The 24,545-nt window shown below is 47.7% G+C and overlaps 1 protein-coding gene across 1 annotated transcript in view; it reads right to left on the reverse strand.

Annotated features, from left to right (window-relative positions):
• The window catches only part of RSPH1 (radial spoke head component 1), a 187,465-nt gene that overhangs the window by 8,783 nt on the left and 154,137 nt on the right, over window positions 1-24,545 (reverse strand). The window contains exons 7-8 of the mRNA XM_078655882.1: window positions 9,820-9,943; window positions 5,061-5,393 (exon numbers count right to left, since the gene is read on the reverse strand). Of these exons, the coding sequence (XP_078512008.1) occupies window positions 5,101-5,393; window positions 9,820-9,943 (417 nt within the window). The 3' untranslated portion in view covers window positions 5,061-5,100. The remainder of the gene's footprint in view (window positions 1-5,060; window positions 5,394-9,819; window positions 9,944-24,545) is intronic.

Raw genomic sequence — 24,545 nt, forward strand, 5'->3', positions numbered from 1 at the left:
TTCCTGCCCACTCCCCCCCGCCCCCTCCACGACCCTCCATAATACTGATCTCACTCCCCCCCCTTTCCCTCCACCCTCCAAGATTCTAATCCCCCCAACACTCACCCTAAAAATAACGCCGATTGGCATAATTTCCAGCCAGTCACTGAAAGAGATGTCTTTGACATCATTGCAAAACTTAAACCCTCCTCCCACACTAAAGACCCCCTCCCTTCTAAACTTGTCCAAAACCTCAAACATATCATCACACCTGCCTGGACCTCGATCATTAACACCTCCCTAGCCACCGGCTGTGTCCCCACCTCCCTTCAACTGGGACAAATCACCCCCATTCTTAAAAACCCTACGGCTGACCCTAATGACCTCAACAACCTCCGTCCTATCTCCAACTTGCCCCTCCTCTCGAAAGCCCTTGAAAAATGTGTCCTTCTTCAGCTTGACAGACACATTGAACTTTTTAACTTACTTGACCCTCTTCAATCTGGCTTCAGGAAAGGCTGCAGCACCGAAACCGCCATGCTTAACATTATAGATGACATTCACCACTCCCTTGACAATGGCGAATCTAGCCTACTGATCCTCCTTGATCTCTCCGCAGCGTTCGATACCGTTAACCACTCTGTTCTTCTCAAAGTCCTTAAAGAACGATTCGGCCTTAATGGCATGACTCATAATTGGTTTGTCTCATACCTGCAGCACCGCGCTCAGCAAATTAAAATCCACAATTGCCTTTCGAACCCCTCCCCCATCTCTCTAGGAGTTCCACAAGGATCCATACTATCTCCCTCTCTCTTTAACCTCTTCATGGAACCTCTCACCCTCATTCTCAAACAAGCAGGGATTAACTATCACCTCTACGCTGACGATACACAACTCTACCATAAGATAAAAACCCATGCTGACATCCTCCACCTCAACAACACCCTCATCAAAATTCAAGCCTGGTTCCACTCGAACCATCTCAAACTTAACCCAAAAAAAACTGAAATTATTCTTTTCTCCCCAAAAAACAACCAGCTCCCCATTCAAAAGTGGATCACAGACCTTAACGCCCTCAACTGCTCCCTGTCCCTAGCCACCTCAGTCAAATCCTTGGGCATCTCCCTTGACAACCGACTAACTCTCAACGTTCACATCAACAACTCTGCCAAAGGAGCCCTCCTTACCCTCCGTAACCTTAAGAAAATTAAGCCCTTCATCCCAATTGATGACTTTAAACTGGCAGTCCAATCGCTTGCTCTATCGCGCATTGATTACGGCAATGCCATCCTCACCGGAATTCCCAAAACCCACCTGGCACCTCTTAAATCTGTGCTCAACCTCGCGGCTAGGCTTATCACGGACTGCAAACGATTTGACCACATCTCTCCCGCCCTTAAATCCCTTAAATGGCTCCCCATTGAAGGTAGATCCACATATAAAACCGCCTGCATTACGCACAAAATCCTCCACCAAAACACACCGGCATACCTCTCCAATAAACTGACCAAAGCAGGCTGCACGCGATCACTGAGAAGCTCCAATACCCTCCTACTTATTCCCCCCATTCAGAAAAAGAATTCCACTCAGTCACGCTCATTTTCAGGCAATGCCCCACTTATTTGGAATGCCCTCCCTAAAGACCTCCGCTGTAACCAGTCCTACCCCAGCTTCAAAAAAGAACTCAAACTTCTTCTCCTTAATAAATACTGGGGTTTCTAATCCCTCCCTGGTAGCCTCGCCCCTCTGCATCACCCCACCTATCTGCTCTGCATATGACTTGTGACCACCCGCCTGGCCAACTCCCTTTCCTTCTATCTGATCACCTTACCTCCCCTCCTCATGACAGTCAGTTCTCTTGCATGTTTTTGTATACCTAAGTGAGGCTTCCCGCCAAACTGTGACCGCTATTTTGTATGACTCATAGTGTCTAGCAATTGTTTTTACTTTTTTATCTAGATGTCATGTACCCTATGTGGACTTGTTCTTTTATTATTCCGTTGTCTGTGCTTATACACACTGTACCTGTATGGAAACACCTTGTAAAGCGCTCTGATACTCCTGGGTCCAGCCAGCGCTATATAAAACCTCTTAAATAAAATAAAAAAATAAATATTCAAAAGGTGAGGAATCTGCGATTAGAAGTATCCATCAGAAATTTATGATTACGGTTCCAGGGAGGTGTTAGGGCAACCAAAACTGCCCAAATTCCAAAACTTGTATTTATGTACCTTGCAGAGGCTCTACCAGTCACTGGACATCTCAGCCTTGCATCTGACATCATTTAGGGCACGTTGATGGTTACGGGAGCTTCTTCGTCTTAGACTGATAGGTTGATCCGAGTGGCTGGGCAGGGCCCTCCTCTGTAGGACGATGCATATAATCCAGGTACAATGTGCATTGTCTCTCTCCTAAGGGAGGCACACTTCATTGATGGCACAGATTCTCTATTTAGGGTTATCTTTTGGAAGGAGTCCCTTTCTGAGCCTCCAAGGACGCCGACTTCCCACATGAGCCCGTGCCCTACCTCGGACCGGGATCAAATCCCTGGTTCAGATTATAATTTTAAAAATGTCATGAATGCACAAAAACATAATTCCCAGTATGAAAGGGAGTGAAAGTTTCTGCAAGATACATTAAAAAGACAAAAAGCTGTAGAAAGCAAAAGGTTTAGGGTGGCAGTACTGGTTTTGGTAATTGTCTCTCCTGTGGCACCAACGTAGAGATCTGGAAAGGAGTAGGTGGATAGAAGAATGGTGAAAGAGGTTTCAAGTGAAGGGGAGGGATTGGCAGTGTGGCGAAAACTCAGAGAAGGGCAGTACAAAGAAAGCAAGCAGACAGGAAAAGTTAGGAGCCAGTGAAGAACACTAGGCCATGTGTAAGAAAGGATTAAGCAGTTCTTAATGGACCGAACCGCAATTTCGGGTTGTAATGAAATGCTACATTGTCTTTCCATGTATATAAAGGCAGATAGGGATTTGCAAAATGCAATTTCTACCCAGTAGAAATCACATTTTGCAATTCCATAAATAGGAAACCGAAATTAGGGATTTCCTATTTGCGATTTCTCAAGCACATGTACAAAGCATTTCCTAAATGGACAATGGGCATTTAGGAAATGCAATTACCATCAACTACAAGTCGAAAAGTAGCCATGTGCAATTTAAAAAAGCATTTTTTAAAGTGCCATGTAGCGCACACATGCCCCTAGGGTATTTGTGTGCTTTACTTGTGCTCCATTTTTTTCTGGGGTGCAGCAAGTGGGGGCTAAGGCCCTTAGGCACCCTAGGCTTTGCATTTCGTAATTTACAATTTCCTATTAAGAAATTACAAATTAGGAAATGCCAAACTATGGGCCCGATTCACAAAACTAACTTAAGACAAAATCCTAAACTTACTACCATTTTGGTATTCACAGAAGTTAGGACTCCTAAATGCCTTCTGTGAATACCGAAAGTCTTAAAGTTAGGATTTTTCGCCGTTTAGGAGTCCTAAAGTTAATCTCTATTTTTGTACATTCTATTTTCATTTCATAAATAGCGATTTCTTGGTATTCGCTATTTAGAAAATGCAAAATGGAAATTTCACACATATGGCCCAAAGTCAGCTTAAAAGAGAGAGCGGTAAGAAGTCTGTGGATGAAAAAAGGAGATGTGGTAAGAAGGGACCTTCACAACAAACAGGAAGAAACAAGGGTCAACAAGGACAACACAAGGAAGGAATAAGAAGTGATGGGAATGGGGAGAAAGAGTATGATGAGAAGGGTATGGGAGAAAACAGAATGGGGGTTAAGGGGACTGGTAAACAACCTTTACAACGCGGTCAAAACACCGCAGTGCCATCACAAAGCACATTTTACAACACAAGTCGTTACCACGACTTGCGCTGGAGGGCGCTCTAGACTAAGGAATAGTAGATTTACTATTCCAACACCTTCCCTACTGTACGTAGACTGGAATTGGAATAGTAAATCATACAGTGGAATAGTACACCCTACAGCGCAAGTCGTGGTAACGACTTGCGTTGTAAAAGCTGCGTTGTGATGTACCGCGATAATTTTGATCGCGTGGTAACATCATATATCCAGGGGTCTCAAATGATTAGCAGTAAAATAGTAGAAAGGGTTAGAAGAAGGAAAAATAGGGTGACATAGGCAAAGGAATGAAGAATGAAGGAAGGGAAGATGGGATTTAACCGTAGACGAACAATAACTTGATGATAAATATCAACAAAGCGAGGGACTTAGAAAACTTTCTAGAAAGCAGATTTAACTCAATGGCTATATCAGAAGCCCCCCTAGAAAAGTGGGGTCTCGCTTTTGTGTTGCAGGCAGAGGATGCCTTTTATTCCTGAGCTAGTTGTGGTGCGTCATAGGGAGGATTCTGCTCTCCTATGGAAGTTGGTGTCTCTTTTTGATCCGTGCAGGATATCTAGGCACTGTAAATCCTCAACGAGGATCAACTGAGATTGGGAAGGAGCGAAGCAGGTAATGTTCTGACTGTTTACCGCTAATCTCCATTTCTACAATTGTTCTGCCCACATATATGATTGTGGAACTCAGCTAAACTGTAAGCGACATTTAGTTCAGTCTTGTACAGACGTTTGCTCAGATCTAGATGTATCTGACTAGAGAGTCGAAGGAGTTACGACTCCAAGCAGGTCGCATGGGGCGACAGCCCCTGGAAGCAAATCAACATAGGGACTTTGAAACTGCTTGTGGCCCTGGTTAGAGAGTGTTAATTCTTAACACCTTCGCTGCGGCGGCTATTCCGCCGCAGCGCTAACGGTCACGGGGGGGGGGGCGCGCGGCTCACCTGCGCTGGTGACAGAACCGTTTTGTCACGGCTCGCGGGTGAGCTGTGCTCGTGACGGAACGGTTCCGTCACGGCCCCGCCCGCTTAATGAAACCCGCCGCGCAGGCGCAAAATCAGCGTTGCGCAGGCGCGGCGGCCAGGCCGTGACGGAACCGTTCCGTCATGAGCACAGCCCACCCGAGGGGAGTGACGGAACGGTTCCGTCAATAGCGTCGAAGGTGTTAAACTGAGGGAGGCCTGTGCCCATCTAAGGCTGGGAATCCTCACCTTCTGCTGGCTCTTCTTGTGATGAATTGAGGTCCCTTCCTCAGGTGTCTTCTCCCCCAGGGGATGGGGCTGCAGCTTCTGAGGCTGTGGTCTGTGAAGGGTCATCTGAGTGCGGTGGAGTTAGAGTCGCGTCAAGTGGAGCTTGAGTCGCATCCTGCGGAGCTTCGTCCTCCTCTAATGAACCTTCAGTCGCTTCCAACGGAGCCTCTTCAGCGTCCAATGGAGCCTCTTCAGCGTCCAATGAAGCCTCGCCCTCGCCCAATGACGCCTCGGTCTCCTCCAATGGAGCCTCGCCCTCGCCCAATGATGCCTCCGCTTCGCCTTCTCCCTCTTCTGAAATATGAGCAGACACATGTTTGGTCTCAGCACACATTAATGTCAAAGATCAAATTGTGTCCACATATTATAAACATTTGACATGTCCAGAACATTTTTATTAGCATAGACAATAACATTTCTTTTAAAGATTCTAAAGCAAAGATAAAACAAAAGTATAATAAAACATAGAGCATGCATGCTGTTATAAGACAATCGTTTCTACTTTAGATGTTGAAAATCAAACATCATATAGTATCTTTTTCCTCCAGTTTGGAAATAAAAAAGTTACTTACCTGAAGCCATAGTTTAGCATCAGGGGCATGGTACTGTATAACTTTTTTGAAAATTACCCGTGAATAGAGCCAACTCCAGAACATCTTTTAAAAAATAATTTCCAAAGCTAATGCAAAATATACAAATACCAGTTTCCCCAAGTGGTCTTTTTTTAGAATTTGAAGGAAGGTTATTCATGTAAGCAAAGCCCTACTCACATATGCTGAGATCCTTCACCCTGGCACAGCTGGAGCCCAGGCAGCAACTCACAATGTCCTGATACCAGTACAAAGGCATTGAGGAGGGTGGGCTGGCATCACCACTGATGGAGTCAGGGTTAGAGATGACTAACATGCCCTCCTCCCTCATGGGATCATAACGATAGATAATGTACTGAGTGTAAGCGGGAACCTATGCTACGAGGCAGGAAAAGGGATCATCGCGAGCACCACTGCTAAGAACCAAGTTCGATGGCAGACTACCTCGAATGCAGAACGAAGGCCACCTGGGATACATTGCATTTGTTATTCCATCTCACTTGCTTCAATGATAAGCAGACTCACTCTGGTCACCAGCCAGGCGTCAGGTTTACTCCACGCTCACCACCAGCACCGTCCAGAGTTGTCACCTCTCCTGAGCCTAGGATGGAGCAGTGCTACATTGATCCTCGATCGACCGCGTAGGAGCTCTCTACTACAGTGTTACAGCAGCCAGAAGCAAGGTATCAACCCAGGCTCCGCAGCCTCTTTCTCCAATAGTGGGTGTCTGCTGTCCGAAACATCTCCCAGGTCCACTCCTTAAGGCCCAGCAAGGTCAGCCGTGCCAAAGCTCTGAGAGAGCATGTTCAACCAGCAGACCAGCTGGTATTTTGAACCATTGTGTAACAGAGCGATATCTTTAGTTCTGCACTCAAAAGATTTCATGTAATGGATTCTTGACATATAAGGTATGGACAAGAACTGAAAGTCCCAACTACTTGACGAAGGTCAGCACAGACAGATTATCAGCTGGAATATAAATTAGCCTATTGTCAAGCAATGTGTAACCCCCACTTCTTGTTGGTGTAATTATGTTTCATCAGGCCCGAGCCCTGACGAAATTGCCGTAACGGAAGCTTGGCAATGGAACATGTTGGCCCATCCTAAAGTGGTCTGAAACATGCAGTTTGTTTTTAACCTTGATTAGGCTCACTACATGGAATAACATTAGGATCTCATATATGCGAGTCATATCTCTGTTTTAGTTTGAGAAAAGGGGTTTCTTTCTCTCACATTACGGGGTCTTGTTTTTGACACAAATACGTTACTGTGCATATTCTTGTCTAAATTGCTTCTTCACCACTCGTGTTCTACAATGGATATTTCCTTTTATCTTTTCACGGGTAAGAAAGTTACCAATGATGAGAAACGTGGGCGAACTGGTGAGTACCTACCAGCAGCTGCTCCGGTGATGCGTACACGAGGTACTTTCTTCCCTTCATACACCTTCTTGTAAGAAGGGGTACAACACATGGGTAGACTGATAGATTTGCATTCAAAAGATGTTTTGTGGGACATTTAGGACTGGATTGGACTGGTAACTGATTAAAGCAAGAGGTTGAGTGGAGAGAGTTGTGCCCTACCCGCGGTTCTGAAGAATATAACAATTATTAACTTGTCCTAACCAGTCAGGTCAATTTTGTTGGTTGTCGCTTATGAGTGGAGGGCGTCCTGATCGGTGTTTTCCCTCTTATGCTCCTTATTGTTGATGACCACAACAAAGCTGACAACTCTGCTGTTCCTGAGCTCCTACGGGCTCTGAAAGGTTCAGCAACACAAGTGGTAGTTCTACAACAATCAAGATGCAATATATTTCCAACTTGGTGGTTACCTGTCTGCATCGCTTACTTGCTTTGTACCTGCCCAGTGGTGGTCAGCAGGGTTTGCTCTGCATAAAATGTCAATACAGGGAGGCTATTCCTAAATCTTCTCATCCTAGCAGAAGTGAGTAAAAGAAGTAGCGCTCACTTCTTGTACCCTACGTTGATTCAAGCCAGACAATTCCTCCTGGTTGTTTCTTCTCCTCCACTGGTTCTTCACTTTTTAACACACATTACCTGCAAATGGGCTTATTCCAGTTTACTCTTATTCCCAAATGTTTGTTTCACTGATTGGTGTTTTTTTAAGTCTTTTTACCAAAGGTTCTAATTCTGCATAATTTTTATAAGCTATCCGCCCAAATTGTACCTACCTACGCCTCCTATGCCTCAAGAAATACAAAGAAGGAGGAGGATCTCTTTGACCTGTCCCAAGTGAGGGCACTTTGGGGCAAAGGGTCACATGCTTCTCCCTATCAAGTTCTATAGACACATCAGCAAAGGAAGGGGGAAGGGAGGGTACATCTACATGTTCAACCCTGCAACAGGGCATAGCTGCAAATCAGATTCTTCATAGCAAAACACCAAAAGCGACCACAGCCCAACTCCATCCTCTCTACAGATCTCAAGACGTATGCTAGATGAGAGTTAAGCAACCCATACACAGGCTCCTGACCAATCCCATGGACACATCCCTGGAGAAGTTGTTACTCTTGAACACCCAGGGGCCTACAGTTCTCCTAACTCCATCCTCTCCTCAGTCCTCAATGTACACCCGAAGATAGGTATCCCTAGATCCGCCATGCCATGAAAACACACCAGGAGGCGGTGGCTGCTCTTCCAAACCCGGGGATCCACGCCACTGCAATCTCCATCTGATCCCTAGTCATCAACGTATGAACCCAGAGAGAGATATCCCAGCAACACCAACCCCCAGACACTCACCAGGAGGCAATGTTACTCCTCTGCACCCGGCAACGCTCCCCTCTGCCATCTCCATCCCTTCCCCAGTCATCAACGTATAAACCTGGCAATAGGTATCCCAGCCACAACAACCCACAGAGACACACCAGGAGACGGTGGCTGCTGTTCCACACAGGAGAACCACACCTTTGCCGTCTCCATCCACTTCCCAGTCCTCACCTTATAAACCTCGAGAGAGAGAGATCTCCCAGCCACACCAAAGTCCCTAATGTATAAACTTCAAGATATGTATCATGACCACACCAACCCACGGACACACACCAGGAGGCGGTGGCTGCTATTCCGCATGCAGTGATCCACACCTCTACCATCTCCATCCGCTCCCCAGTCCTCAATGTAAATACTTCAATATTGATATCTCAGTCACAGCAACCCACAGACACACCCCTGGAGGAGGTAGCTGCTCTTCCACACCCGGGGATCCACACTTCTGCCATCTCCATCTGCTCCCCAGTCATCAACGTATAAACTTCAAGATAGATATCTCAGTCACAGCAACCCACACACACACACCTGTAGGCGGGGGCTGCTCTTCCACATCCGGGGATCCACACTTCTGCCATCTCCATCTGCTCCCCAGTCATCAACGTATAAACCCCAAGATAGATCCCTGCCACACCAGCCCACAGGCACACACCTGGAGGCGGTGGCTGCTCTTCGACACCTCTGCCATCTCTACCTGCTCCCCAGTCATCTACACATAAACCCCAAGAAGGATATCCTAGCCACAGCAGCCCACCAACACACTACAGGAGGCAGTGGCTACTCTTCCACACCCGGGATCCACACCTCTGTCATTTCCATCTGCTCTCCAGTCATCAATGCATAAACCCCATGATAGATATCCCAGCCACACCAACCCACGAACACACACCTGGAGGCAGTGGCTGCTATTCCACACCCGGGATCCACACCTCTGCTACCTCCACCCCCTTCCCAGTCCTCAATGTATAAACCCCACAATAGATCCCAACCCACAGACACACACCCGCAGGTGTTCGCTGCTATTCCACACACGGAGTCCACATCTCTGTCTTTTCCATCTACTCTCCAGTCATCAACGTATAAACCCCACGATAGATCCCATCCCACGGACACACACCTGAAGGCGGTGGCTGCTATTCCACACTCGGGATCCACACCTCTACCACCTCCACCCCCTTCCCAGTCCTCAATGTATAAACCCCACAATAGATCCCAACCCACAGACACACACCCGCAGGTGTTCGCTGCTATTCCACACACGGGGTCCACATCTCTGTCTTTTCCATCTGCTCTCCAGTCATCAACGTATAAACCCCTCGATAGATCCCAACCACAGACACACACCTGCAGGCGGTGGCTGCTCTTCCACAGCTGTTGTCCACAGGGTCAGAGGTGCAATTTTATCTGCTTTCCATTTCGAAACAGGAGCTGCCAATGGTTCTTCCTCCTCCTCCTCCTCCTCCTTGTCCTGCAATGAAGGCCCAAACAAAGAGGGTTAGAAGTGTAAGTTGAGGATGCGCCATGTGTACCTGAGATATTTGGAAGTAACCCCTTTACAGTGAAATGGCTCGCTCTTGCAGAACGGAAGAACTCAGGCGCACAACCAGAAGGTACACCGAAGATGCAAGAGACATACCTACATGTCCTTAAACACATGTTTGCCTCCGGACAATTATCGACTTTTTGGAACCCGTGTCTAAATAGAAAGAGCCGTCAACATCATGAAGTTTATACAAACCCCAGGCCTCTTCTGCCATGCTCCATCAGAGTGTTTGAAGACAGTGAGATGAGGACCAAGAGTGGCTCTTTTGTGTTTTTGGAAGTTTGCTTGGTTCACAAAAGCATAAGTTTTGATTTCCTTTCTGTTACATGCTCTAAACGTTTTTGAGGACATCTGAGCCAGTCAATAATGTATCCTAATTGTGATGCAAACAGAACCTCCGCACAATTTATTAAGGTTTGCCAGAAGCCTTGCTTTACGTTAGAACTGAACAAGGTGGCCTACGGCTAAGTGGCTTAATACAGGGCATCATCAAACTCATACTCAACTACTGGACACAAAGCACAACGAGGGGACATCTTCTGGTCAGCATTATTCAGAGATTTGGAAGGAAAATGGGACATGTAATGGTTTATTTATTTATTTATTTAATGAGTTTTATATAGCGCTGGCTAGACCCGTAGGTATCAGAGCGCTTTACATTCGGCTACACAATGTTACATAACAATTACACCTTACGTCAAAAATAAGCAACACATTGAAAGAGGAAAGAAAGGTGAGAGAAGTAGGGAGGAGGAGGGGTAGGGGGAAGTGTGAAGGGGGAGGATGAGGGAAAAGACACCAGGAGAGACGAAGGGAAGTCTGCCCAAAGACCGACTGGGTAGGTGACGACCGAGGAGGGAATACACAGCCGTCTCCCCGTTAGCTAAACAAAGTAGCTCCATCGGGCATCAGCCAAATAGCTAGGTCTCAGCTGACGAGGGAAAGTTCACAGAAGAAAGTCCAGTGGATAAACAGGGTGGGAACTATGAGCAAGGACGGGTGAGAGCAGGGGTCAATAGCTGGAAAGAAGAGAAGAGTAGAGCGGTGGGGGGCAGGGTGAAGGGGGAGGAGGGAGATAAGGTCAGGAGAGACGCAGGAGAGTTTGCCCAAGGATCGGCTGAGTAGGTGATGGCCAAGGAGGGAATCCATAGCCCATCTCCCCTTTATCTCGCGAGGTAGCTCCACCGGGTCCAAATGTCTGGGTCTCTGCTGTTGATGGAGAGTTCCCAGAGTCAATGACTGAGGCGACCATCTTGAGGTCAGGCAGAGGGGGGATGAGTCCTCGATGTACAAATTCAGAGGATCCCCACAAATTTCTATAATGAAAGGGGGTGCAAACTAAGTAGAGGAACGGCATGATGGACAGTGCCAGGGTCCGCAAGTCTTTAGGGAGATCGCGTGATGTCGAGTGCTAAACGCCAGAGGGAGAAACAGCCGCCATTAGCAGGACAGGTGGACAGATCTTTGATATGTAGCCTTGGTCAGTTCACCCCTTGGGAGAGGATTGATCTAGTTTGACTCCTATGGCCAGCTAGGTGTGGCTAAGTATCTTTGTTTGCCTCTAAATATGTTTGTTAGATGGGGCGGAGCTTGCCTGGCTCCAAGATGGGTGCAGAATAATGAGGCTCCGATGACCCGGCCGATAATCCCTCATCATCCTGATACTAAAGGCATCAAATAAACAACGAAGACCTGCTATACCCCTAAAGAAGTAGCAAGTCGATCAACTGCGGGCGCCAACAAAGGCCCAGTGTGACTCTAACGCTGCTTGGTGGGGCGGTCGGCTGCAAAACCAGCATAAAGCCACAGGTGCGGAGGTCCGGACGTACCTGCAGAGGAATGCCGGGAATCCATTGATAACAGGTGCAGTCCCGGGTCCTCTGGTGCTGTGAGCGCAATCACACAGGAGGCAGGGGGGAAGGCGCCGTGAACCTGGATGCTTGCCTGTTCTGTAATGCGGAGCAGGGGCTCTACAGAGCGGTTACGTGCCCGGCCTGGTACGCCAACCAAAGACGGGGACCACAGACTGAGGAGTGTACAGCGTGGGATGAGTAGAAACACAGTGAGGCGGTGGCGACCGCCCCGGCATGCGATACAGGCCCCGGGACACGGAATGAAAAGGACGGTGTGGTGACGCCGACGCCTGGTGGACCCTAAGGGCGGCCTAGAAAAGGCCTGCAAAAGCACTGTGGAACCCCGGTCATCAAGCAGTGAGGACTACTGTGGGTGTGGACAAATATGCCACAGATATGATATATGAAGAGGAAGGAACACCCAGGAGCAACCTTTGGTGGCTCTGACTCATCCCAAACAAGAGACAGCGGGGACTCCAGAGCTCCAGGACAAGGAGGGCCAAATGTTGTATGATGCGGATAGTATTGCGGATATATTTTGCTAATATTACGCTGACTTATATCGCACCAGATGTGGAGGCCACAACTGACGATCTAGAGCACATCGCTATGACATGGCTCACTACAGAGCATAGAAAACATTTTATGGCGCCATTACACCCGTTTGAAATACGGGTAGCCCTCGCAAGCATGTAATCGGGAATAGCATCGGGCACAGACCGGCTCACAGTGGCTTTCTACAAAGCCTACCAGATCCCCCTTATACCGCATGAAACACACTAACCCCAGGGGACTCTAGGGGAGGGAACTACAGGCATGGAGCACTAGGAGCAGGCAGCCTCCAACATCAAATGCTTACCACATAAGGGCCGCTTCCAGGATAGTGACCAAGGTTTTTACAGTGTTGAAAGAGCGAGTGGGGACACCTCACAAAAAGTTATGGGCTGGTCTCACACACCACCATTAAAACATAATAGGTAACTATAATGGCTTTTTAAATTCACTCACTCTTAAAAACTCACTCACTCTTTCACAAGCCCCCAATTAGTTTAGAAGTGCATCCCTGTTATCGGGTGTATGCCCGCCCTCCACCAAACCAACTTTTTGGAGGGTGAGGACTGGCCAATGATGAAGCATGACACCAGGTGGTGTGTGAGACCAGTCCGTAACTTTTTGTGAGATGCCTCCTTATACAGCGCCTGCTTACACTGTACGAGTAAATGGTACAGACCAGAGTCATGCCCCCCTCAATGTGTGAGGCCATGATTGTCACTTTATTAAAGCCAGGAAAACAACCCAATGATTGCTCTTCAGAAGGGCTCCTTTCCCTGTGAAATGTAGATACTGAACTGTACGTCAAGGTATTAGCGAATTGACGGGCTCCATTGTTACCAGTGATACGTCTAGAACAGGCTGGCTTTGTACCTGGTCGCAGCATAACTTCTAACCTTTGCACTCTCTTTGGCACAAATACAACAAATAGACCCGAATGTGAGGGCCGCCGTAGTCTTCCTGGGCGCTGAGGAAGCGTTTGACTGTGGATTGGGTATTCCTGTGAGCCGTCCTTTGTCGAATAGGAGTGGGTGAGGTTTTTAAGCGACAAGTTGAAGTATTATACACAGCACCAGTAGCATAAATTCAAGTGGGAAATACAGTCACAACAACATTGAAAATCACCAGGGGTACCCCTGTCACCCCTACTGAATGCGCTAGTATCAGAGCCAATGGCAAGTGCCATACGTGAATATCACAGACCTAGAGGTATACGCTTCCCGAATTACAACCTCATAATTTCGGAGTATGCGGATGACACATTGATATATGTCCGGGATCTGGAGAGGAACTTTTCTCCTGTCCTGTGGTAGACTTCTGGAACTCAATATTAATTGGGATAAATCTATAGTATTCCCACTCACACCGGTCATGGCGCCGGTTCCCTTAAGTTTCCTTAGCGATGGACGACAGAATTGGTCAGATATCTGGGTATACAAATTCACATGACCCAACGCCAGTTATGTTGGACATTTATGGAAACGCGATGATGAGATTTTGAAAAAAGACACTGAACGCTGGATCATCCACTGCCGCTAATGACATTATGGTGCTCCCCCCATATATTCTTATTCTCATTCCAAAATATCCAATGTTACTACCACGTGTGTTCTTTGCAACCTGCTATCCTTGATGATCTAATTATCCTGGGCTGGGAAACAACCGAGGGTGAAATGGGAGATTCTAACTATGCCATATGCCATGGGAGGCCTTACGCGCCAGACTTACGCGCCGGACTTAGAACTATACTACAAAGTAGCACAAAGCACTTTCGCGCACTACTGGCTCCACGGCCCGCACAATTTACCACATCTGTATATAGCAAGAGATGCAACGTATCCATTCACGCTCCCCCAGATGCTATTTTACACCTAGCTGAGGAATTATGGAGTATTCGATTTTCTGAATACTACAACACACATTTGGTGGAACCTATTGGAAAAACAAGCTGGCTCCATACTGTATTATCCACATGTATCAATGGATTGGTGCTCATGGTTGAAAATTAGGAGAGAGAAAGGTATGGCGAGGGCACTGCGGTCACTAGGGATCACCAAAATGGGAGACCTATTTCAAGACATGGTTGTGAAAGAATGGGAAACACTTCAGGACGAGTCGGAGTCACCGACAGTTATGGCTGCTTTCATTATTTTAGAATGAGACACATGTTATGTGGCCTTCTGGGGAAAGACATTTGAGAGCCCCCAGACATGCTGGCGCTCTCATCCTTTATAAAGGGGAATGTCCCCACTAACCTAGTAACACAATTCAACGATTTTGCACATGAATCCCATAGGCCATGCATGACAAAGACGAGACAAGACTGGCAGAGGGAACTAGGCACTGTCATAGATGATGAGTGCTGGGAATATTGCTGTTCCATGACCAGAGATATATCACAGAATGGCCGACAAAGACTCATACACTTCAAATATATCAACCGGGCATACTATACTCCGGAGAGACTATACAGGTATGGATTACGTGACACGGCGGAATGTGAAAGATGTCTGAATGTGAGGCTGGTTTTCTATATGTTGCTTGGTACTGCCTGGGTGTACTAGCTTTTTGGAGGGCGGTTAAACAAGAATTGGGGACTATAACAGGCTCTACATTGGAAATGCAACCGTTCATGTCACTATTAGGATTAACCCTGGGCTATGAACAACTAGTTTGTGGAGATTTGTTAATTAGGCATTCCATTAAAAACACGGAAACAGAATTCAGGAAAAAACTTGTCAGCTACTAAACTTCACCCACAAATGCTCTGATAAAGCAACTTTACATGCGAAAAAGCATATGACCAATTCACAAAAGTGAACTTTGAAAATGAAAACTATCAGGCAATGAGAGAGGTGATGATTTTGGGGTCCCCCATAACCTAGGGGGGAGGACTAAGCTGATGCCTTGAACACAAAGAGCATATCATGCTGAATGATTCCGTGTTTGTCCCATCCTCTTAGGACCACCCCAAGCACAGTTATGGGCATAAATACAATCCCAACCAAAGGCCCTGCAAAGCATTATGGGAGGAGATTAGCAGTGGGCAGTGAATATTATAGTATTCAATATCAAAATAATTCTACAAAGAGCTGCAGTTCAACTAGTCGTTACTAGGTGCCCCTCACGAGTCAAATGCAAAAGCATTGAAATTATTAAATCAAGCTGCAGTTCCACTAGTCGTTGCTAGGTGTCCCTCAAGTCACATGCTCTTGCATTTGACTCATGAGTGTCCCTGGAAGGAAGCACCATCTTGCTTCTAGAGGTTGACAGAGTGTGTCTCACTGAACAGAGGTAAGTCAGCAAAACAGATATTTAAATGTTTGATTGCAATGTAAAGAATGACAAGTTTTCAGAGTATGGCCCTGCAGACCATCTTAGAAGTGTTTAAAAATGTATCTAAGAAGGAGTCCAACCTGCTTGAGGGACCTGACAGTGTCTGAAAGACAATCCTTCAAGTTGCCATGTTACAACCACTGTCTGGATCAAACACTGGTTAAGGGGTTCGTCAGTGGGGAATACTAAGGGTTGTGAAATCCTCTATCAAATAAGTTTGTACTTGACAGTGTTCTCATCCATCTGACATCCACTCTGCACCTGGCCAGACACTTAAAGCCTCTTCAATATTGTCGCAAACAATTTAAAGATGGTGTCAAGTTGGAAGGAAAGGATGGCGTGAAACTATTGGAATTCAGTCAAACTAAATGTATTTTGACATGCACAATACCTGACACCCAAAAGTTAAAAAAAAAACATATCAGTGTTGAGACAAATTGGAAATAATATCAATCTTTCCTTGGCATTTTGCACAGTAAAATTAACTCAGCTTTAAGACAGATGTAGAAACCTTCTTTTCAAAACTATGAAAAGGTACCAAGAGATCCTGCTGTGATGGCACAAGAAACCAAGATGGCTGCCATGGGCTTTGGCTTTCTATAGACTTGATGATGTTGACGGACATGTACATGGCCATTTCCCTTTTGTAATGAAGTATTTACCTTTAAACAGAAAAAATGCTTTCACTGGCCAAGAGAATAGTTGGTCATTCTACAGGCTATTCCATGTCAGAAAACTTGATCATGCTTATGATACGTGTTGGAGTTTACATGAAGAGCATTAATAGAAGGCAGTGACCAGCCTTTTAACTCTAGTGATAGCGTCATGCTATACCTGTAAAGTGCACACTTTGACCACTACAGTAATACAGCACTCAACTCCATGCAGGTAAATCCATGCAGAACACGCCAGCCCATGCCTGCGGCACCTTGGATGTACCGGGGTCCCGGTACACTTGCGCTTCGATGGCAGGTGGATCCCTGTACTTTGACACAGAGACCTTTCCTCTGCTCCTCTTCTTTCTGGGTGTGTGTTGAGCTGACTGATATCCAAATGGAAGTCAAACAAAGAGAGATCATCACACTACTCCTCACGCAGCCTTCCATCTACGTCTTTGTTGCTCGTTCCTCCTCAGACTCACAATGCTCCTCATTCATCGTACAGTAGCTTTTCACACTCCCCTACGTGTAAGGTTCTCAGTATTACTTCCCTCTTAGCCACTGAGTGTCGATCTCGCCATAGGTTCTCATCACGTCCCTATCTTACACACTCAGTGCGTCCTCCATAATCTGCTGCAAGGTAGGAGAAAGCGTGGCCTCTGTGGGCCGCACGTTGAAGCAGATCCCTATAACCTTTTCCATTCCTATGCCCTTCACCCTCTTCCCTTATAGGCTATATCTTTGTCCCTACAGAAGCTCTACGCTTTACTTCCTTCCTCAGGTAGGGCTCAGCAGGATCCAGGAGCACTTTTTAAATCAACACTGATAAACTTTTAAAAACACAAATGAACATGTTATTTACCTTCAGTAACAAATTATCTGGTAGAGACAATATCTAGCTGCAGATTCATTACATTTGAATTTTCCAGGTTTCAGACTGGATCCGGAAACGTTTGCTTGAGCAGTACCTCTGCGCGCCATCGGGTGGCTCCGTTCGGTTCGATGAGGCTTCGTCGGAGCAGGATGTGATGTCGTGGTAGCTTATATAGGAGCCACCCAGGCATGCGGACGTCAGTTACTTTTCATTCCTTTCCACCCCAGAATTGCAGAGCCGTGAAGTGAACTACCTACTGTATGTCCAAACTAAGGCCCTGAAGAGGGAGCAACTGTAGCCCTATAAATATGCCCACAGAGCAGGGAGGCATGGGCGAGTCTGTATGGAATCTGCATCTAAATATTGTCTCAACCATATGAACAAGTTACTTACCTTCGGTAACGCTTTTTCTGGTAGATACAGTATCTGCCTGTGGATTCCTCACCTTGTGAATATCCCCCGTGCGTCAGCAACGTTCGGAATTTTTCTTCGTAGCACGCCGGCGTGGACGACGTCATCGGAGCACGGCATCGCGCGCGACTCCGTCTGACGTCACAGACTCCTTATTAGACCCACGTCGGCGTGATGACGTCAGTTCAGCCCTTTTTTCCGTGCCTTCGAGGCACCTGGACGGACCAACGACAATAAATATACATATATACAGTGTACACAGAACAAACAAATCAAAACTGCACACAAAGTGCGTAGCAAAAGTATCAAAAACCAGAAAATATAAATACATAAAACCAGGTATAGCAGAGTGGACAACGGGGAGGCGGGTGGGCATGTGAGGAATCCACAGGCAGATACTGTATCTACCAGAAAAAGCATTACCGAAGGTAAGTAACTTGTTCTTCTGATAGATACATCTGCCTTGTGGATTCCTCACCTTGTGAATAGAGTCCCACAGCAGTCCCCACTCCCGGAGGAGGGTGTCCACTCTGCTACACCAGGAAATCTTGGAGGACAGAGCGCGCGAAGTGACCATCCCTCCTCACCTCGGCATCCAAGCAGTAGTGCTTCGCGAAAGTGTGGAGGGAGGCCCAAGTCGCGGCTCTGCAAATGTCCTCAACAGGAACACCTCCAGACAAAGCAGATGTTGCAGACTTTGCTCTAGTTGAATGTGCTCTAATACCCTCAGGAGGGTCCTTACCCGCCAAAGAGTAGCAAATCTTGATGCACAGGATTATCCACCTGGAAAGTGTGCGCTTGTGCACCGCTCTGCCCTTCTTGCAACCTGCAAAACCCACGAAGAGCTGATCGTCAACACGATAGTCTTTAGTCCTATCGAGATAGAAACTGACTGCTCTCTTTGGGTCCAAGCGATGAAGCCTCTCCTCCTCCTTGGAAGGGTGAGGGGGAGGATAAAAGGTAGGAAGGGTAATGGATTGTCCTAGATGGAAGGGAGTTACCACCTTAGGAAGAAAAGCAGTCCTGGTCCTGAGAACCCTTCTTTCAGCATGAATGGTCAAGAATGGGGGCTTGGAACTAAGAGCTTGAAGCTCACTTACCCTCCTTGCGGAGGTAATTGTAACCAAGAAGACCGTTTTAAAAGAAAGAAGCCTCATTGGACACTTGTGCAAGGGTTCGAAAGGAGAACCCATCAAATAGGTTAACACAAGATTCAAATCCCAATGAGGAACAACAAACGGAGAAGGAGGGAACTTATTAGTGAGACCCTTCAAAAATCTTACAACCAATGGAGACTTAAAAAGAGAGGGTTGATCCGGCAAACAAAGAAATGCCGACAAGGCTGAAAGATACCCCTCGACCGTGGCAACAGCAAATCCTTGCTGCGCCAGAAAAAGAGCAAACTGCAAAATGTCAGACAAATGAGCCTTCAAAGGGTCAACATCCCTCTCCCTGCACCAAGAGACAAATTTAGACCACCTCTACGAATAGATGGACTTAGTGGAGTCACGCCTGGCAGAAAGAATGACATCCACCACATCGAGAGGGAGAGAAAAGGAATTCAAGTTTCCCCGCTCAATATCCAGGCATGAAGGTGTAATGTCTGGAGGTGGGGGTGTAGAACTTGCCCCTCCATCTGAGAGAGGAGGTCTGCCCTGAGAGGGAGACGGAGCGGCGGGTGACAGGAGAGGTGGAGAAGGTCCGAGTACCACACCCTTCTTGGCCAATCCGGGGCAACGGATCTAGGCGAATTTTCCTCAGAACCCGAGGAATCAAGGGTATGGGAGGAAACGCGTAAAGGAGTTGCGAGTCCCAACTCAACTGAAACGCGTCCCCCAAAGCTCCTTGCATCGGATACTGGAGTCTTCAGAATGACAGGCAGTGAGCATTCTCGCGAGTGGCGAACAGGTCCACCCGAGGAGTCCCCCACATCTGAAAGATGTCTTGAACAACCTCCGGGTGAAGCCTCCACTCGTGGTCGGCAGAGACTGCCGACTGAGAACGTCTGCAGGAACGTTCAGTACCCCGGCCAGTTGATTTGCCATCAGACAAATCTGATGGTCCTGAAGCGAGGACCATAGACGCAGAGCCTCTCTGCAGAGACACTGCGACCCCACTCCTCCCTGCTTGTTGATGTACCACATCGCGGTCGTGTTGTCCGTCAGGACCTGAACTGAACGACCGCGAAGGGAAGGGAGGAAGGCCTTGAGTGCAACACGCATCGCCCGCAATTCTAGATGGTTGATGTGAAGCAACCTTTCCTCTGGAGACCAAAGACCCTTGACCTCCAGATCCCCCAGATGAGCACCCCACCCAAGAGTGGATGCATCCGTTATCACTGTGGCAACCGATGGAGGCAGATGAAAAGGCTTCCCCTGAGACAGGTTGCCTTCCATGCCCCACCAAGACAGATCCGCCGCAGCTTCTCTGGAGATCCTCACTGACTCCCTGAGATCTCGGTTGTGTTGATACCACTGCCTGCGGAGACACCACTGGAGCGCCCTCATGTGCCAGCGTGCATGGTTGACCAGCAGAATGCTGGAAGCAAACAGACCGAGCAGGCGAAGGACCTTCAGGACTGGAACGACCGCTCCATTGTAAAATAAAGGAATCATTTCTTGTATGTCGCGAATCCTTTGAGGTGGAGGGAATGCCCGACATACAGTAGTGTCCAGTACCGCACCTATGAACAGGTTGCGCTGGGAGGGCACCAGGTGAGACTTGGGTACGTTTATCGAAAAACCCAACCTGTGCAACAACTGAGTTGTCTCTTGCAGATGATGGAGCACCTTCTCCGGCGACTCTGCTTTGATCAGCCAGCCTTCCAGATAGGGGAACACAGGAATCCCCGATCTTCTGAGATGCGCAGCCACCACTGCCATCACCTTGGTGAAAACTCGAGGCGCAGTAGTAAGTCCAAACGGAAGGACCGCAAGCTGGTAGTGCTGCGAACCCACCGTAAAACGGAGATACTTTCTGTGCGACTTCAGAATGGGGATGTGAAAATACGCATCCTGCAAGTCGATCGACACCATCCAGTCTTCTTCCAACAGCGCTTGAAGAACCTGTGCAAGTGTGAGCATTTTGAACTTCTCTTGCTTGAGATAGAGGTTCAAAACCCTGAGGTCCAGGATTGGACGTAACCTGCCATCCTTCTTGGGGATCAGGAAATACCGGGAGTAGCACCCCTGACCCCTTTCCTGCTCTGGAACCAACCTCTATCGCACCTTTTCGAAACAGCACCAGGACTTCCTCCTGCAGGAGAAGCAGGTGGTCCTCCGAACAATAACCTTGGCAAGGAGGGTAATTGGGAGGGAACTCCTGGAAAGGAAGAGCATACCCATTTTCTACGAGATTGAGAACCCAAAGATCTGATGTAACCGATTCCCAATCCCGTAGAAAATGAGTAAGCCGACCCCCTACCGGACCCGCATGATCCAGAATGGCAGATCTAGGGCTGCTTTGCTGCTGTAGGTGGGTGGGTATTATTGGAGGAAGTAGAGGAGGAGGAGGCTTGGCGTCCACGAGCACATCCCCTTTGTTTACCTCTGTATGATTTATACAAAGGGTTCTGCTGTTGCTGTTGCTGCTGGCCTTGCTTATAGGAACGAAAAGTGGATCTACCAAATCCCCTAAACTTCTTAGTGGCAGAACCTCTAGCTTGAAGACCCAAAGACCTTGCTGTAGCCCGGCTATCTTTGAATCTCTCCAAAGCCACATACGCTTTCTTTCCAAAGAGGCCTGTTCCATCAAATGACAAGTCCATTAAAGTGGATTGTACGTCTGTTGAAAAATCAGAAGATTTCAGCCATGCGGCTCTTCTGGTGGCAACAGTAGAACCCATAATCCTGGCAACAGAGTCCGCCGTGTCCATGCCACTCTGAATTACCAAGCGGGCTGCAGCTTGAGTGTCGGAGACCACTTAATTAAAGTTCTTTCTATCATCCTCAGGAAGCTTAGATGACAATTGTTTCACTGAGTCCATCAAAGCATGAACATATCTCCCTAGCAGGCAAGTAGCATTAGTAGATTTTAGAGCCATGCTACTTGAGGAGAAAATCTTTTTAGCAGACTGGTCCAATTTTTTTGAGTCCTTGTCCGCTGGTACTTGAGGAAATGAACCTGCCGATCTGTTGGAACAAGCGGCCTGTACCACCAGACTGTCCGGAGAAGGATGTGAAGAGAGAAACTGGGGGTCACCAGGTGCCACTCTGTATCGTCTTGCTACAGAGCTGGAAACCGCAGGAGCAGTCAATGGTCTCTTCCAGACCTCCATTATTGGCTCAGTTAAAGCCTCAGTGAAAGGAAGTGTAGGCTCTATTATAGATGAAGGTGAATGTAAAACCTCTGTGAGAATGTTTGGTTTGTACTCAACAGTAGGCAAGGTCAGATTAAGTAGATCCGCAGCCTTTCTAATTACAATATGGTAAGGTGTCACGTCTTTTGATGGAGCATCAGAAACTGATGGCAAACCCCACTCAGGAGAAAGTTCCAGGCCACTGGCACTATGTAGGTCGTCAAAACAGTCCCCTTGATCTAGAAGTTCACCTTCCTCAACATCAGAATCTTCACATCTCTTTTCCTCCAAGAGGCGTTGAGCTCTGCGCCTCGACCATTCTATACGATTCAAAGTCGACGGATCCGGTAACGACTACAACGGAGTCGGGTCCGGCATCGAGCGAGGAACCGGGGCAGCTGGAGGATGAGATTCATGAACCGGCGTGGTACCTCGATCAGATTCACGAGGTCGATCCGGAGTCGGCAAAGCCGCATGCGGAGTCGACGACCTCGGTGGAGCCGTACCGAGCCAAGGTGCATAAGGCGTCGGCATAAACGGCATAAAGGGAGCCGGGCGTAAGCTTGAGGAATGCCCAAGTTGTAAGATAATGGACCCATGGGACCAACCGGTGCACCAGTGGGGTACATTGCTCTCGTATAGACTCCAAACATCGCATTAAGAAAATGCGAGGGGTCCTGTCCCGGACCAGGAAAGGGAGGGTACGAACCTACTGGTTGTCCCGAAGGAGGTTGCTCCGGCATCGGTTCATCCTGTCCTTCTTGATTTACAGGGACTTCTACCGGAGCCGGAGTCTGAGGAACTTCCTCTTCTCCTTCATGATCCGAAGAATGATGTGATTCCGGATCAGGTTCTTGTTCCGGAGTCGGGGAACCTCGAAGAGACTGTAAAGGAGAAGGAGATACGAAGTCTTTATGATGTCTTCGAGACTTCCTCTTCGAATCTGAAGAGTCTTTACCAGAGTGATGTCTTGAGCTTTGTTTTCTCTTCTTGTGCTTCTTCTTCGAGGAGCCAGAAGCATGACCCGAAGCCGACTTGGATCCGGACCTCGACCTCTCTCTGGACCTCGACCTCGCTCTGGACCTCGATCTCGAAGCCGACCTCGACCTCGACTTCGACCGTGACTTCTGTCTCGACTTCGAACGTCTGGACGTCGACCTCGATGATCTACCAGTCTCTCTTCCTTTAACCTTTGCAAGAAGAAGTTTAGCCTCTCGTTCTCGTAAGGTCTTAGGGTTCATTTTGAAGCAGGATCGGCAGTTTTTAACATCATGGTCCGATCCAAGACACCACAAACAATCGTTATGTGGATCGGTGATCGACATCATGCGAGCGCATGATCCACACTGTTTGAATCCTGTCTTCCTCGACGACATCCTCGACGAAGAAGAAACACTCAACAAAGAAACAGTAACAGAACATAGTAAGAAGTTACTATGTGTCGCAGAAGATCCCAGAAACCGTTAGCGTCGACGACGCGGAAAAAAGGGAACTGACGTCATCACGCCGACGTGGGTCTAATAAGGAGTCGGTGACGTCAGATGGAGTCGCGCGCGATGCCGTGCTCCGATGACGTCGTCCACGCCGGCGTGCTGCGAAGAAAAATTCCGAACATTCCTGACGCAAGGGGGATATTCACAAGGTGAGGAATCCACAAGGCAGATGTATCTATCAGAAAATGCGTTACCAAAAGGTAAGTAACTTGTTAATCTGATAGAGAGTTCTAGCTGCAGATTCCTTACCTTTGACCAAGCCATACCATACTGGCGGTGGGCTGCGGACAAATGACTAGACTAAAACGTCTTGCAGGATGGAACAGGGAAAATGCCCATCCCTGCGGAGCTGATTGTCCTGGCAGTAGTGTTTAGCAACATGTGCAGGAAAGCCCACAGTGCTGCCTGACAGATCTCCAGGACTGGCACTCCATGAGCAAATGCCGTGGTTGCAGCCTTCCCTCTGGTGGAATGTGCCCTTAAGCCCTCAAGAGTCTGCTTTTTAGTCAGGACACAACAGCCCTTTATACAAAGAATGGCCCAGCGTAAAATGGACCGCTTCTGTACTGCCCAACATTTTTTAGCTCCCACATATCCCACGAAGAGTTGGCCATCCACCCAGAACTCTTTTGTACGGTCAAGGTAGATCGGCAAAGCTCTTTTTGGGTCCAGGCGGGGGAGTCGTTCCTCCTCTTTAGAGGGATGTGGAGGAGCATAAAAGGTGGTCAGTGTGACCGACTGACCCAAATAGAATGGAGTCACCACTTCAGGTAGGAAAGAGGCCCGGGTATGAAGCACCACCACACCCAGAAATATCCTAAGATATGGAGGCTTGGATGATAAATCCTGCAGCTCACTCACACTCCGGGCAGATGATATTGCCTCTAGAAACGCTGCCTTGATGGTAACCAGCCGGAAGGGACAATTATGTAGAAGCTCAAAGGGAGCCCACATGAGGTAAGAGAAAACTAGGTTCAGATCCCGCTGAGGCATAATGAAAGGCAAGGGGGGAAACATATGTACAAGCCCTTTCAGAAACCTTTTACATTAGG

The sequence above is a fragment of the Lissotriton helveticus genome, chromosome 8, assembly GCF_964261635.1.
Source record: "Lissotriton helveticus chromosome 8, aLisHel1.1, whole genome shotgun sequence".
Lineage (NCBI taxonomy): Eukaryota > Metazoa > Chordata > Amphibia > Caudata > Salamandridae > Lissotriton > Lissotriton helveticus.